We start from the raw sequence: 15,964 nt of genomic DNA, 5'->3' as shown, positions 1-15,964 counted from the left end.
TTTGTGATTGTTTAGCACCAGTGGTACGGCACAAAAGTTGTATGCGACCCATAATTTTTTTATTTTTTTATTTTTTTTATTTTTAATTTTGCTTCCAAGGAGCCAGACTTTCTTGTAATCTTTAAAGTGGTCTTGAGCAATAGTTCTCCAGACTTTCCAAAGGTCTTTCAAAGTTTTTTTTGACTTTGGCTGCTTTTTTCACAAATTTTCAGTCCAGTCGTCGTCTCTGATCATTGTTAGGATATTTATTTTACTGTTTGTTAAGCCACTTTACACTGACCTATGAATAATTAAAATATAAAAAAGGTGCCTAACTCAGGTGTCTACACATAATGTACAACTTAGCAACAAGCCTATTTTAAATTGTGTCTTTAGGCACTTTGTTACTAGCAACCTGTTGCAACCTGTTATCTATGAAAATGCCAAAGATAATGCAGTTTGACAGGCATAAAATAGTTTTGCACTAGCAAGGTCCTTCACAAAGAGCTATTAGCCAAAAACATGGCATATCTCTACATGGTGTGCAGTGTGTCCTTAAAAGAATGAGGAAACTGGACAAGTGAAACACAAAATAGGAAGTAGCAGGCTTAAAAACTATCTGCAGCAGATGAACAGTATTTGAAAGTCATGTCTTTAGGAAATGGGAAAAAAAATCCAGCAAAGACCTGACACAGGACCTGAGAGATACGTCTGGCCCTTCAGCTGATGCATCTACTGTTCACTGAATCCTCATCAGAAATGGTCTCAGTGGTAGGGTGGCTGTCACAAAGCCATTCTTAAAGAAGGGAAACGGGGAGAAAAGGTTGAGGTATGCCAACTTACACAAGAAGTGGACTGAAAATCAGTGGCAACAGATCTTATGAAGTGATGAATCCAAATTTGAAATTTGGTTTCATCATCCCATATACCATCTATAAATACAGTGGAGGCTCTGTCATGGGTTGGGGCTGCATTTCAGTTAGTGGTGTTGGGCTTCCAAATTATGAACACTTGAAGTACTGTCAGATTTTGATCGGACACATCTGGAAAGCATCTGATTGGCAAAACAGCTTCATTTTTCAGCATGACACTGATCCGAAACACACAGTCAGTGCTGTAAAAGCATACCTGGATAGAAAAACACATAATGGAGCACTATCAGTCACTGATTTGCCTCCCCAAAGCCCAGACCTCAACATTGTCGAAGCAGTGTGGGATTACCTTGACAGAGAATGAAACAAAAGGCAGCCAAACAGAGAGCTTTGAATGTCCTTCAAGAAGTCTGGAGAACTATTACTGAAAACTACTTAAAGAAATAACAAGAAAGCTGCTAAAGAGAGTTCAGACTGTGTTACAAATACAGCTGGTACCAAATATTGACTTTCAGGGTGATTCGAATCAGTTTTTGTCTTATGTACTATATTTACATTTATGTTTGGACATGTTTCAATAAATCACTGCACCCATTTCCCATTTTGATAGGAAAATATAAAGAAATTAGGGGTGACTCAAGACTTTGGCGCTCTACTGTACATGAGAACCATATGATTGCTATCCTCTTCCTTACTTTTGTCAGCCTGCATAAATGTAAGATCTTGCCAGTGGTTCTGGGTCGCCTAACCTTTCCAAACCCATTCTCTGTGTCTGTAAGCTCACTGTATACTGGAATACCCACAGACACACCACTACAGCAAACTTTGAAACAACATTTTAAGCAGTTTTCTCAAAAGAAAAAAGAAACAAGACTACTCCAATGTTAATTTGTAATGTTTATACTTAGTATAAACAACAGAAACCAATGACAAACATGTTGAAAAGAAAAAAGCCTATTTTAATACAATAATGTCAAATTGGAATTGTTGGATTGATAAATATACAATAAATTTACTAGCCAAGGCACAAAGGTGTCCATGGCACAAAATATGTGCTTTGGACACAGTGAAATTGCTGTAAGCTCTGTAAAACTTTTGTGACTGTTAGAATTGTTGCACAAGTGGAATATTTGCTATAACAATGTCATGCCAAGCTTTAATAACTCCTTTATTTTTTTATTTAATATTGACTCACTGAGTGGTCTAAACTGTGTTTGTCTATTATTTCCTGTATTCCCTTTCCATAGAAATAACATAATAGAAATGGAAGTATTGCTATATGTGATAAATGTATATACATGATGGAACTCCAGGTATTATGTATTATGTTTCTAAACCACATTTAAAGTGGAAAATCTAATTATATTTCTATTGGTAAATGGATCATAATGGCAGTCCAGGAATGTCCAGGAAATTGTTTCTGTGTGTCAGTTTCACTATGTCACTCGTTAGCATACAGCGGCATAGGGGAAGCCTTTGAGATCTCTCTTCAAGTTTTTATGCATCCATATGCAAAGACTGATCTAAGACCCCCTCTGCAGTGGCCATCACTTGGGTGACTTCAGGCTTGGCTGTAAACATAAATTTAATGGGTGCCCAAACTCCCGGCCCTCGGACCAGAAGTAGGGGGCGGGGCCGGAAGCGGCCCGCGGGCCAAGTTTGGGCAACCCTTAGATACATTAATATGGGATCTTTTTTTTTTCTTTCTCCATGACCTGTCCAACCCTGTCCAACTGCCAGCGATCGCACACATACACACACATGCGCACACACACAAAACCACACACACACACACAAAAAGCACACTGGTACCACCCAGCAGTAAGCCAAGGATGGCTGTCATTCAGTCAGAGTTGTGCTCAGGTCACGACACTTCCAATCTCTCAACAGGGATTTGTGAGGCTGTGACTGCATGACAAACACTCTCGATGCTGTCTGTCTGCTTCTCTGTCTCTCTCTGCCATCTGTATCTTTTAAAAGTCATTTATAAATATGTTCAGATTTACATCTGCCCTCTCTCTCTTGCGTACCAACACTCCTCTGCTCACTCGTGGTAGATGGTGGATGCTGCTCTGGCATAATTCTTTCTTCTTTGCTTGCTTTTCTCTTACCTTTTCCCCTCACACCCTCCCCGCTCCTGTCAGTATTTACTCACTAATGGACCTGCGTGTTTACACTGAGCTGAGGAAGCAGTGGTAATAAAGGCTCTAAAGTAATCCCACAACAATTTACGCTCATCTCTTATCTCCTTTGTTATCTAAAGCCGAAGCTGCTGGTGTGCATGTGTATGCATGTTTATATGTGTGAGCATGGGAGCCATGTGTTGGCAAGACACTTAAAGCAATATCTGACAGATTTTCACTGTCTTGAGCAAGACCTCACATTTGTGGCTGTATAAATGGCTTGACTTCAGATACAAATGAACACTAAAATTTAGAGTTCTCATGGAGCAGCAGAATATTTTCAAAATAATAAGAAGGCTGTACAATATTTTTCGTATTGGTTACGGTGTAACCTGCACTGCATTCCTGTGCATTTACGTCCTCTTTAGACCTTCTTATACCATTGCAGTGCATACAGTGCTCAGATTTCCTGTTAAACATCCATAACACATATAGGATATAATTTCAGTGTTTGGGTGCCTGATTATTGTCTTGTACTATATTAAAGTTCAGTTTCATGGCCTATTGAAGCTGAAAGGGTTTCAGTTATACTTTGCTCAAATCTAGTATTAAGCATTTTTGTTAAAACTACACTCAAACATCTTGTCCTTGTAAATGCACATGTGTTTCTTTTATTCAAGTTATCTGGATTAGTTTTATTCAAAGTGCATCAGGTTTTTACAGTTTGTGGGCCTTCCTCATGCATAAACTGTGATCTGAAGCAAAACATATGCTGGACTGACCGAATCATGCATGCAAGAGCAGACTAGCTGGCTGTGGTCATCAGTCTATCTCTGCATGTCATACTATTCTAAGGCCGTGCAGTTATTTAATTTTGCTGTGTCTGCACCCAGTGATTTGGACTGAACAAGTATTACATCATGGAAAAAGGTTTCCGATGCCCACTCACATTTAGAGCATGATATCACTCTGTCTCACACTGAGGGTGCACAGTGACACAAGTGAAGAGAAGAAAAAAAAACAGCCCACACAGTGGTATATACATGTGAAAGACCAAGCAGACACACACAGTGGCAAAGCCATAAACACTGGTCAGAGGTTATTTAATCCCCTGGTGTGCATTTAGACAGCATCATTTAGATCTCAAAAGCTATCTGACACGCCACAGGATACCTGAGCTCTTGTGCTTCTGTCCCGGGAGTGTGATGCTTACTCATCCTTCAACCGCAGTTACTCATACCAGACAAGGCAAAGATCACAAGGTGTTCTATAACTTGATCCAGCATTTATCAGTATATTATGTCAATGGCCATTCCTGTGAAGTGATTGCGTTGATATTTACGTGGTAAAAGTAAATACTCTAGAGTATAAAATAAAGTTTTAATGTGTGCTTTATCGTCCTGCACATTTTGCCAGCTGGTGATCAGATGGCTATATTTTACTTTCCTGTGCAGGAAGTGATATCTGAGATGGAACTGAGAGCCAAAACAATATGTCATCAAGTGTGATATTATGTCAAGTGTTCTTAAATATTAAATGAATGACATCAGGTAACCACTACAAATTGGTATGCTATGACATAACAATCCTGTACAGATTAGGAACTGAAGCATTAATGGAAATATCCATCCGTTTAGTATCACCAATTAACCTAACTCCACTAACTGAATGTCTTTGGACAGTGGGAGGAAACCGGAGTACCTGAGAGAACATGCAAATTCCACACAGAAAGGTCCCGGCCAGATGGTGGATTCAAATCCAGGACCTTGCTATGAGGCAGCAGTGCTAGCCACTACGCCACAGTGCTGCCCCACAGCAATGAAATTATGGAAATATACTTGTAAAAAATATATGATATTCTGAATTCTGTCCCTCGTGAAACCAAAAATGTAAGTGTAATGAACACAAAAAAATGTCTCAGCTCTTGAAGGGTGCATTGCACTGGGCTTTTAGTTGGTGTTTTGCTTGAATGTATTTATGTATTTAATGACACCATGAAAGTTCAGCACACATTTCTTTGCCAAAGGTTAATAAATATCATGTCAACATGTTAAATGTGTTACATATATGTGTTGATTACTTGGTTGACTCTTTAAAATAAACAAGCAAATTGAAACTTTCATCTTTACATTACTCTTACTCTCCCCCTGAGCCATCATTTGTTAACACTGCAGTGTGTATCTTCCTCAAGTCATATAAAAGACCAGATCGATTTTCTACTTCTGCCTTTATTTAGATTTGATAGTGCACATATGATGCCCTTTAGAGCTTTTCTCTCTGACCTCCTGCAGCATTCCAAGCAAGTGATGCACCAAATTACTGCAAATAAAGTTTAGACTGTTAATATACACAGCTTAGTGTGCTGACAGCAGTGTTTTGGCTTGTTTGGGGTAAATCTTAGGAGGCTGGGTGGGTATGACGAGGTGAAGTTAGGGAAAGGATAACAGAGAGTGTGTTGAGCGATTGAACTGCCTGCATACTTAGTTTGGGGTCATTTGGATGAGATGCAACAAAGCTTTAAGAAAGTGCAAAGGCTTAGGGATTAAGCAACTTAACACATTTTACTGAGGTATAGTGTTGGGAAAAAATGCACCAAGACAGTATAAACTGTTGAACTACTTAATATGCACCTTGAGCTAGCCATTTTTTTTTTTTTTTTGCAGTTGCCAACATATTTGTTTGGTGTGATCTGTACAAAAGAAGTATGTGGCGATGTTCAGTTTTAATGGTGACTGGGACTCAGTTTGGGCAGGCAGGGGTGGTTACAGTCTTGCAAAGAGGTTTTAGTTACAGTTTAAAAACCTGGCTGTTGTGACTTGCTCTGAAGCCTGTAGCTTCTTCCACTGTCAGCAGTATGTAAAGACTGACATTTAGAATAATGAGCCATATTAACCATGAAACATCTGCACATGCCACTGGAGAAAAGAAGTGTCTTCAAAACTCTTCTGCAGTTGCTATTATATTATCACATTTTCATTCATAAATTCCTGCAAACTTCTCGAAGTGATTGAGGAACTGTGCATGTTGACTCAGTGGGTTTGCATTGTGTTGTCTCAGCTGGTCTGTAGGAGAGTGGGGGGTGTGCAGCAGAAGCTGTGGAGGAGGGGAGCAGATACGGCAGGTCCAGTGTGTCCAGAGAAGGAGCCAGATTGACGTGGACACCCTGGCTGACTCTCATTGTGCCCAGTTGACCCCCATAAGGAGGCAGGCCTGCAACACACATAGCTGTCCACCGGTTTGGACCACTGGGCCGTGGTCACAGGTAAGCGTGTAAAGATGCCTCCAAGGTGCAAGAATTTTTTAATATTGTTTATTACTCTGATGTAGAAATTGATTGGCACGTCGCTGCTGAAGAGCACAGCTTGAAAAACACTCTTTGAAGTTGTGCACTCGCCCGGAAAGCCCCAAAGTGCTCTGCACATTGTGTTGTGAAGTTCACCCGAGCTTTAATGGCTTCACCACATTTTATGACAGTGATCTCAGTGGCTTTAAACTATGAATGTTCCCGCTGAGACGATCGAGTGTTTTGTTCTCTGTCCAATTCCTATACATTGTGTGTGGTGACTTCTCTCACTGTAACATTTTAACTGCCGTTTTACACCAAATATCGTCAACTACATGGCACAAGTGGTGTCCAGTTCACTCGCCCCCTGGTAGCCTGTGGCATGGTGTAGTGCGTCACAGCCCCACGATTACTGGATGTAGTGAATCACTTCAAGATTTAGGTTGTCCCATTAGCTGTGTCTAGGATCAAAAAGAATATGGACGGCATGCTGCTGGACTACCTCCAAGGAAATATTAAGGAAGTAAGGCACAGTGAGAAATTGTGTGGTGACTATAGTAGATTGAAGCTTTTCTGAAATGCTTTTTGTGCATAGTTGGCCTGTTAACCTGTTTGGCATGTGACATTTCTTTCATTCCATGTTCCAGCCATGTAACAGCTAAATTACATTTGTCAAACTTTTAATTCATTTTGATAAATTCCTTCCTTTTGCTAGAAAGAAGGTGGAAAATACTACAAAAATACTCAGGAGACTACACTTTTATGTCTTTGTTAATGAATAATAAAATTTGCATGAGACATGATGTTGGAAAATGCTGGAATATAATGTGACATTCTTGGAAGTAATTGTGGTCAAAAATGTTACAATATTGTATCATTTGAAAGAGCTGATCAACCATAAATTAAGAGAAAGTTTTGCTCCAATCCCCAAATATCATCAGTTATGTTTGTTTTTATTCGGCAGTGCTCACGTAAGTGTGGCAATGGTTTGAAGAAGAGGACCGTGCTGTGTGTGAGCTCTAACCCAGGCGCCCAAGCACACACGCTGCCCGACAGCAAGTGTGCAGGCCTGCCAAGACCTGCTGGTCAGGATTCCTGCTTCATCAAACGCTGCCAGAAACAACGCAAGGTCCAGTGGTTTGTCTCCACATGGCAAGAGGTATGAAATTAAAATTAATAAAACAGTGCTTGTACAGTATTTAAAAGTATTTTTAGCCAATGTGAATAAGCTCTTTGTCTCTGCTCTGTTCTATGTTCAGTGTTCAGTAACATGTGGCCGTGGCTATCAGGCACGCTTCATCAAGTGTGCAGAGAAGGTGGGTATTTGCTCTCTATTTAATAAGTCACTTTCAACATCAAAATAATTCAATTCGCTTTAAATAAACATTTGTTAATATTATTTTAGTAATTTTTTATTTTGTTTATGTGTATTAAATGCATATAGCACAGTGGGATGTACTAGATTGTGGCTCAGGAGGTGGAGCAGGTCATCTACTAATCAGAAGGATGTGATTAGATAAAAAGCACTTGTAGAAAAAAAGTGCTTGTATGAATGGGTGAACAAAGATGTGTTGCATTAAAGTGCTTTGAGTGCTCAAGTAGAAATGCACTATATAAGATCCAATCCATTTACTAAATTGATTTGTTGGAGGTTGTGTTATTATATAATGGCATCTATAGCTTTAATGGAATCTATAGCTTTAGTGGAATCTCTTTATTTTGGAATTTCACTATTTCTTAATAAAGGACACTGCAGGAAAATACAGAGAGCTTGCTGCCAAGAAGTGCCACCATGTTCCCAAACCCACAGTAGAGCTTCAGAAGCCCTGCATCCTGGCTGAGTGTCCTGCCCGCACAACCCCATCAGTTCACCAATGGAAGATGCATCACCAGAACTATCCAGCCCACCCTCCACCTCAGCCAGAATGGCACTTGTCTCCTTGGTCTCAGGTAAATTAGCAGAATTACAAAGCTGACTTACATCACACAAGCTGACTTATATCAGGGACTGAATGTGTCACACAATGAGATTCACATTACCCATCATCAGTTTCTTGTTACTTTGCACTCTCTACAGTGCACGGTGACATGTGGAGGAGGAGTGCGGGCCAGGACAGTCCAGTGTCTGGCCCAAGGGAAGCCCTCCCCTGGCTGTGCTCTCCATATAAAACCTGCAGTGTCCCAGGCCTGCAATACCAACTTCTGTCCACAACCTGAGAAGAAGGGTACCAGAGCTCTTACTGAGTGTGGTCCAAACAAAGTTCTCTAAAATAAATAGAAACAAAACTTGACTTTTTCTTTTCCTTTTTTCCCCACAGAGCTTGCATGTCGGGATTACTTCAGCTGGTGTTACCTGGTGCCCCAACATGGAGTCTGCAACCACAAGTTCTATGGCAAGCAGTGCTGCCAGTCCTGTTCAAATTCAAACCTTTAATCCTAACCTTTAATCAGTCCGCTGTATAGATAGGTAGTTACTCAAAAGACTGCAAAATGTGTTTGTGGTTTTAAGCATGTGGCGAGCACTGAAATACAAAGTCCTTTCTATGGAAGCGCCCTTCATTCTCTCTGCGATGCCGGACATCTGGATACAAGAGCTTGATGCTGACAGCACTACACAGGAATGTGATCGGGAAAACAAAAATAAAGACAAGAATTATGTGGAGGAACTAACAAAACAGGAACCTTGATTAAAGCAAATAGGATGGACATGTCTAAAAGAAACTGAAAAATCCCAGCTTTGTTTATATACTGTAGCTGAACAGATCTGTACTCAGGAGCATCTCTCAGTCAACCAAAAGCCAATGATGGCAAACCAACAAAGAATGACTGTTTTGAGAACTGCCACGCAACATGTGATATGCTCTAGTCTGCGCTGCAGATCCTGATCAATTGAAAATCCTGGGTTTCTTAATGAAAAGGGATGTTTCAAAGAGACAATTAGGTAAATACATTTTACCCTGAGCTCAGTTTTTAAAAAAGAAAAATGACAGGCTAATCAAAGTGAACTTCTTCAATAGCTGGGCAGTTGCCACATAAGCTGTCATGTAAAAAATTTTAAAAAGAAAGGAAACAAATCAATTGCATCATCTGTGAGATAAATTTTCCATGATGGAATAAGCCCGTGTGGAGCGGCTTTCCTTCCCAGCGGTGCTACAACTTTGTCACATTGGTTTCATGAAATCAATGTGAAACGTTCAACTTTCAGGAAATAACAGATGAATTGTGTGACCCATGTACAGTATTATTTGTTTTATTTATTGGCTTTACATGCAGTGTTTCTGGAAAACTGTATGATTAAGCATTATAAATGTGTCCTTGTATTGCTCTATTCTACCTATTACCCTAATATGTTTTATTACTTTTCATTACATGCTGTCAAACTGCACCTTTTGATGCAAACCCTTTATTGTTTTTAAAAAAGAAAGCAGCTGTCAAGTGAAATCACTAACAAGCCATATGAGTGTGCTATTTAATGTGTCCTATATTATTATATATGACAGTGGCATGTACTCCATGCATTTATATGGCACTACAATGCATTACATATCAATTACATTTCAAAAGCACTGATGGATGATAGGTAATACTATTGCAATATGATTTTTTTTTTTTACAGTGCAAATGAAATAACATTGAAAAATGTGTGTAACGACGAACATGATGCCTACAGCGTGAGCCCTGATTTCATTGTTTTTAGCTTTAAGTCTGACTGAATATCTTTTATAAACTTGAAACTCTAAAAGGACTCTTAGAGAAAAGTAGAAAAACAAATATTCAGGACAGAAACTTGATCTCTTGCTTTGGCTGCAGTCTTCAACTGGGCATGGTGCTGTCATCATTGGATTGCAGCATATCATTGACATCACCATCATCAATGTTACACTTCACGATAGCAGGGGCTAGCCTGTTCTTCTGCATTTCCAGCTTTAATGCACAGATGTAAAACTTTCACATGTAACAGCTGTAATGTATGTTTGTAAATTTAAACATATCTTAACTCCAGTCTATGCTTCTATTTCCTTTCCAACATAAGTAGAATTATATATGGTATTTCACTGTCGTACTATATTCAGAGGCCACTCAACTATGATGGAAGTTCAGTTAGTTCATCCGTTCAGTAAAGTTAGTTCATCTGCCAGTGGGATCCAGATTTATTTTTAAGGGTGCCTTCATACATATACACTCTGTAGACTCTAAATCCAACTCTGCTTCATTTTTTCCATCAGTCCAGCCCTCCTCCTGCAAATTTCCCTTTTCACCAAATAAGCACATGCATATGCATGAGGTTCACACTGACTATTATTCTGTGTTACTCAAAAAGGTAATATATTACACATTACTTTGTTATTTTTCTTAAAAATAATGCAGTAAGTTACTTAATCATGGAGAAAGTAACTCATTACGGTACTTGTTACACTATTTTTGCATCACTGTAAAATGATCTGAAGCACATTGTCACATAATTTCCAGTTAACAATATAAACCTTAAACTATAGTTCCATGCACCAATGCAAATCCCTAACCTAATGAGCACCAACGTGTGATTTTTTTTTTTTTTTTTAACGTATGAAAAAAAAGTTGAAAACCAGGCACTTAAAAGCAATCACCACAGTGATTCTACTGTAGAAATATGTACACGGAGCAATAGAACCTGTTACCTGTTGAAGATCAGATCTGTCTGCTGGGGTAGGGTCAGCATGCACTCAGCTTTAATTTTATTCTAGGTTCTTGGCTAGCTTTGTGTTAGCATGCTGTCTGTTCAGTTGCAATAAAAACAAAAGTAATGTTTCCACTCCTCAAAAGCTGCAGACCACTCCACCAGGTTCCTCCTCCCATGTTTGGTTGATGCGTTCTCTTTCCCCCTTTCTATCTGCTTCTTGTTCAGATAACTGAAGAGCCTTTGTAATGCAAATAATGACATAATTGCAACTGTGATTACTGAATTTAGTACAGTAACGCATTACTTTACTGCGTTACTATAAATCACTGTAATACGATTTCACCAATGCATTACTCTGGAATGTGTTACGCCCAACACTGTCGTTGACATTTCGTTTCCTATTTTATTTAAAATAAATTAAACAATTTTCAATTTCCCAAGTGAAACTGATCCGGATCCTTTTTATACTGACTTTTTTTTAGTCCACTTTGTACCACTCAGTTGATCTGGTCTGGGCAGTATGCAGTAGATTTTGCAAAGCCTAAAACAGAACCAAAGAGAGGTGCAGGAGTCTAATTCCCTCTCATATCAGATATGTAGGATGGCCTACTAATGCTCAGTCTGAGGTTATGTTTGCAATAGCACAAACATGTCTTACCTCCATTGTGTCATCTGTATTCATAATGCATTGCATATGCACTCTTTGAAAATACGTGCTTTACCATATATAATGCTATTACTATATTAGCAGGGTCCCTTCATTTGTAGCTTTACTATCTATGTCTGACTGGTAACATTTTTCATGGTGGACATAGTATTTTATCTGACATTTTGACATTTTGCTAATAAAATTTGGGGATGAAGCAGACAAGATTCGGCCTCTTTTTTCATGAAACGTGACAGCAGTGTAAAAACTAGTTCACAAGTGAGTGAATATGTTCAGTTTCATTCATTTCAATATTAAGGACATATATACAGGACTGTGCAAAAGTCTTGAGCCACCCCTAATTTCTCTGTTTTATTTTTACAGTATGTGTCTGTTATATGTATGTATGGCTGGGTCTGGGACTTGCTGAGTCTTGGGCCCTGTTGGACATGATCATGGAGGGTGGAGAGGTCTATCGCTCCAATTCTGTGCCAACAAAGTGATTCCCAAACAGCTATTAGCTGAAAACTTCTATCTCAGCATGGTGTGTAATGTGTCCTCAAAGAATTTGAGGAAACTGGGCAAGTGGAGGACAGAAGCATAAGTGTTAGGCCAGCAAAAAACTATCAACAGCAGATGAACAGTATCTGAAAGGAAAAAATCTAGCAAATATCTGACACAGGACATGAGAAATGCATCTGGCCCCTCAGTTGATCCATTTAGTGTTCACTGTTTTTTTTTTTTAGATTTCTTCATTCTTAACGTAACTCTTCTATATGCCTTATAGAATTTTTTTCTGACCTTCTCATTCACTCTGTCTCATTACTGTATGATCATATATTGATTTTACATGATTTCAATATTTATGCATGTTGTCCAAATAAACCTCTGGCTAATGAGCTTTGATCTCACGTTGGTGTATGCATTGCCCATTGAGGCCATTAAGATTGAGGCTGCATAATTTTCTAATCACATGCCTATTATATTTGATGTCATAATATCTAATCTTCTTTGTACTGCTAGGATTCTTGGTCATTATTCTCATCTCATTAGTCATCATAGTGCTAACCAGTTTTCTGGAAATTATCAGGAGCCTGTTACTGAATGTAAACTGAACATTCCTATTGGAGTGTTCCAATAGGAATGTTCCTGAAATAAATATCCTGAATATCCTGAATCCAGTTATTTAACCTTCTGTTTCTTTTGACACTGAAACATGCACTAATAGCTGTGAGAGGTTTCTGGAGGTTTTTCACTGTAAGAGCTCTAGTATTAGATCTTCCTTTTCCTGTTCCTCTTTATATTTTACTGAGCGGCCCAATGGTCATGAACAATTTTCAACGATTTCGTCAGGGTTCTGCTTCTGACCTAGGTGAAATTGTAAAGCATATGAAACCCTCAGCTGCTTTGTGCAATGTAGTTAACTTGTGCTAAGAAATGAGCTCATACCACTCACATATTGACTTCACTAGCTTCCTGTCCTGTTGAATCGAGAATTCAATTAAAGATTTTATTAATTTTTTTTTAAAGCTCTCAAGGGTCAGGCCTCCACCTATATTTCTGCTCTTATTCACCTTTTGCACAATCCCAAGATCTCTTAGTGCTAGTGACAAACTCTGTCACTAGCGCAAAGAGTGTCATGTTCCCCATTCTTGTCTGAAACAGAAAGGTGACAGGAATTTCTCATCTGCAGCTCCACAATTGTGGAACCATCTTCATGTGTCCATTACAAATGCTCCAGATATTGCCATCTTTAAATCTAGGTTAAAGACCTGCTTGTAATTTATGGCATCCCTGATTTCATAATATGTTGATTGTATCTGTGACTGGTGGCTGTTGTCTTATTTTGTATTTTGGGCATATTATTAATTTGTAATCTGGTAGTATTTTTTATTATCCTCCTATGCAATATAAAATGGGAGGCTATTGTCATCATGCCATCGATCTGTCCGTCTGTCCATGAGGTTTTCCCTTTCTGGTCTATAGATTCCAAAACCACAATGATAGAGCCATGGAATTTGGCATATGTGTTCTTTACTCTTCAAAGATGTGCAGATTTTTAAGTAAAGCCATTTACAGTAACATTAAGTCTGCAGCTGCAGCCTTATTGATTAGCCTGTAATGCCAACTTCTGGTTGGCTGATCATTGTCTATCATGTGGGTTAAGGATTAACTGATGGCCATAAATAGTATAATATATATATATATATATATATATATATATATATATATATATATATATATATATATATATATATATATATATATATATATATATATATATATATATATATATATATATATATATATTAGGGGTGGGACTCGATTAAAAAAATTAATCGAATTAATTATAAGCTTTGTAATTAATTAATCGAAATTAATCGCATTTTAATCGCATTTCAATATTTGACATGAGAAATATTAATTTAAGTTTAGTTGATGAATGAATCAATATACATAAGCTTAAACTTCAAAATTTTGTTCATTTTCCCACCAGTCTACTACACAGACCAACGAAGGGTGGAAGTGCTCCTGTGATAAGCAAACACCTGAAACTAAATTTAAGCATCATAACTGGATAGATTTATTCAACATTAATGTCTCACTTGTTATATTTGGAAATTAATCATTCTCTCAGCTGTATTCCTTGATGTTGAAATGTGTTATGCTTGTTTTAACAGCTTATTTTGAATTAAAGACTTAAAATTAAACCACAAAAAGGAGAAAAAGTTCGTTCTCCGTTTAATCAGCTGCTTTTACACAGCTGTGCTTCTCACTCACGGTTGCTAGGCGACATGAGCTACGCAGAGGTGACGGCAGCTGATATGAAGGCTAACCGCTCACTTACGGCCTTTGTGGTGTTCGTGGGCTGCGAAAGACGTGGGCCGAGTCCTTCGCAGGATGCGGCCCCTAATTTGGACATTGTGCGTCGATATAATCTGTATGCCGGGAACTCGCGCACTGAGAAACGTTCCACGGTGCAAAGTGCGATTAAAATGCGTTAAAATTTTTAACACGTTAATTTCCCCGTAATTAATTAATCGAAATTAACGCGTTAAAGTCCCACCCCTAATATATATATATATATATATATATATATATATATATATATATATATATATATATATATATATATAATAGACTATGATTCATCATTAAAGCCATGCCTACTGCTCAGCAATATTGCTCAAATGTAAACATCATTGCATTATGTTTTTTACATGGTTGCCTTGTGATTATATCAATGTTATACATAATGCATTGATCAGCAGACTCTGGAGGGGACATCTCTAGTCCACTGGTTCCAGTGTCAGACCTACCACGAAAGGAAATATGCACAAAAAGCAGCACTGTGTATTTCACAGTATCCACCTCAACCCAGACACCCCCATTTATCTCTAAAGACTTGGTCCATCTAATCAGTCTTATGACTTTATGTGATAATTTCACTAATGCCATGCCTGTTCTCTCTGATCTTAAAGTGACTCAGAGCCACTCTATCTGTTCCTGCTGTAAATCATTTAGGCAGAGATGCCTGATTATCTTATTGTTATTAATATCTGGGAATGTCAAACCTAATCCTGCCCCAGATACTATGTGTTTTAATACTCCAGCAGGTTTTAAAAACAGAATGGTCTTGGTTTCTTACATTTAAATGCACATAGCTTTGTTGGCAAAATGGATCTGATGAGCATCTGAGCACAATCTGCTGATGTTGATGTCATTGCCTTGTCTGAGATCTGGCTGAACAAATTGGTGTCTGACAAAGATATCTGCAATGATGGCTACAAAGTGTACAGAGCTGACCACCCCAAAAGAGGTGGAGGTGTAGCTATGTATATTAAATATAAATTTCAGGAAAATATGCTGCTCTCAAAATCAGAGACCAGACCGTATGAGTTTCTGACTCTGGATCTTCTGGCCACAAAAATCGCTTAAACTAACTGTAGTCACTGATTGTGGTACTCTCTCCTCTATGATGGAACGCTTAAGTGACCTGTGTTCTAACTCATTCATAGCTCTAGGAGATTTTAACTGGAATTAACCACAACAAGTTTCCAATGATCTCAGTGCCTGTTGTGATTCTTTAAACCTTTTTCAAATAGTCAATAGTACATCTCAGCCAAATACCAAAAATCCTGAAAACTTTGTCGATCTTATTCTTACAAATATCCTTCACAAATACTCAATTGCTTCTGTGTTTGCCAATGACACAACTGACCACTGTGTCATCGACACTGTCAGAAACATAAACTTACCAAAACATAAGCCACGGATAATAACCAAGCATGACATGAAACACTTCTCAGAGCAAGCTTTCCTGTTTTACTTTGATTGGGATCAATCTTATAACACAGATGGTGATAACACTTATAACCACGATAAGCATGCTCCTGTAAG

At 38.4% G+C, this 15,964-nt stretch overlaps 1 protein-coding gene across 1 annotated transcript in view; it reads left to right on the top strand.

The window, feature by feature from the left end:
- adamts16 (ADAM metallopeptidase with thrombospondin type 1 motif, 16) overlaps nucleotides 1-10,182 on the top strand; it is a 56,987-nt gene extending 46,805 nt beyond the window's left edge. Inside the window, exons 19-24 of the mRNA XM_030750356.1 lie at nucleotides 6,032-6,236; nucleotides 7,222-7,416; nucleotides 7,517-7,573; nucleotides 8,004-8,207; nucleotides 8,335-8,482; nucleotides 8,576-10,182. Of these exons, the coding sequence (XP_030606216.1) occupies nucleotides 6,032-6,236; nucleotides 7,222-7,416; nucleotides 7,517-7,573; nucleotides 8,004-8,207; nucleotides 8,335-8,482; nucleotides 8,576-8,691 (925 nt within the window). The 3' untranslated portion in view covers nucleotides 8,692-10,182. The remainder of the gene's footprint in view (nucleotides 1-6,031; nucleotides 6,237-7,221; nucleotides 7,417-7,516; nucleotides 7,574-8,003; nucleotides 8,208-8,334; nucleotides 8,483-8,575) is intronic.
- Nucleotides 10,183-15,964: the final 5,782 nt, after the last annotated feature.

Source organism: Archocentrus centrarchus, chromosome 16, assembly GCF_007364275.1.
Source record: "Archocentrus centrarchus isolate MPI-CPG fArcCen1 chromosome 16, fArcCen1, whole genome shotgun sequence".
Classification (NCBI taxonomy): Eukaryota; Metazoa; Chordata; class Actinopteri; order Cichliformes; family Cichlidae; genus Archocentrus; species Archocentrus centrarchus.
The sequence above is the reverse complement of the archived record's forward strand: the minus strand, read 5'-3'. Positions and strand labels throughout refer to the sequence as shown.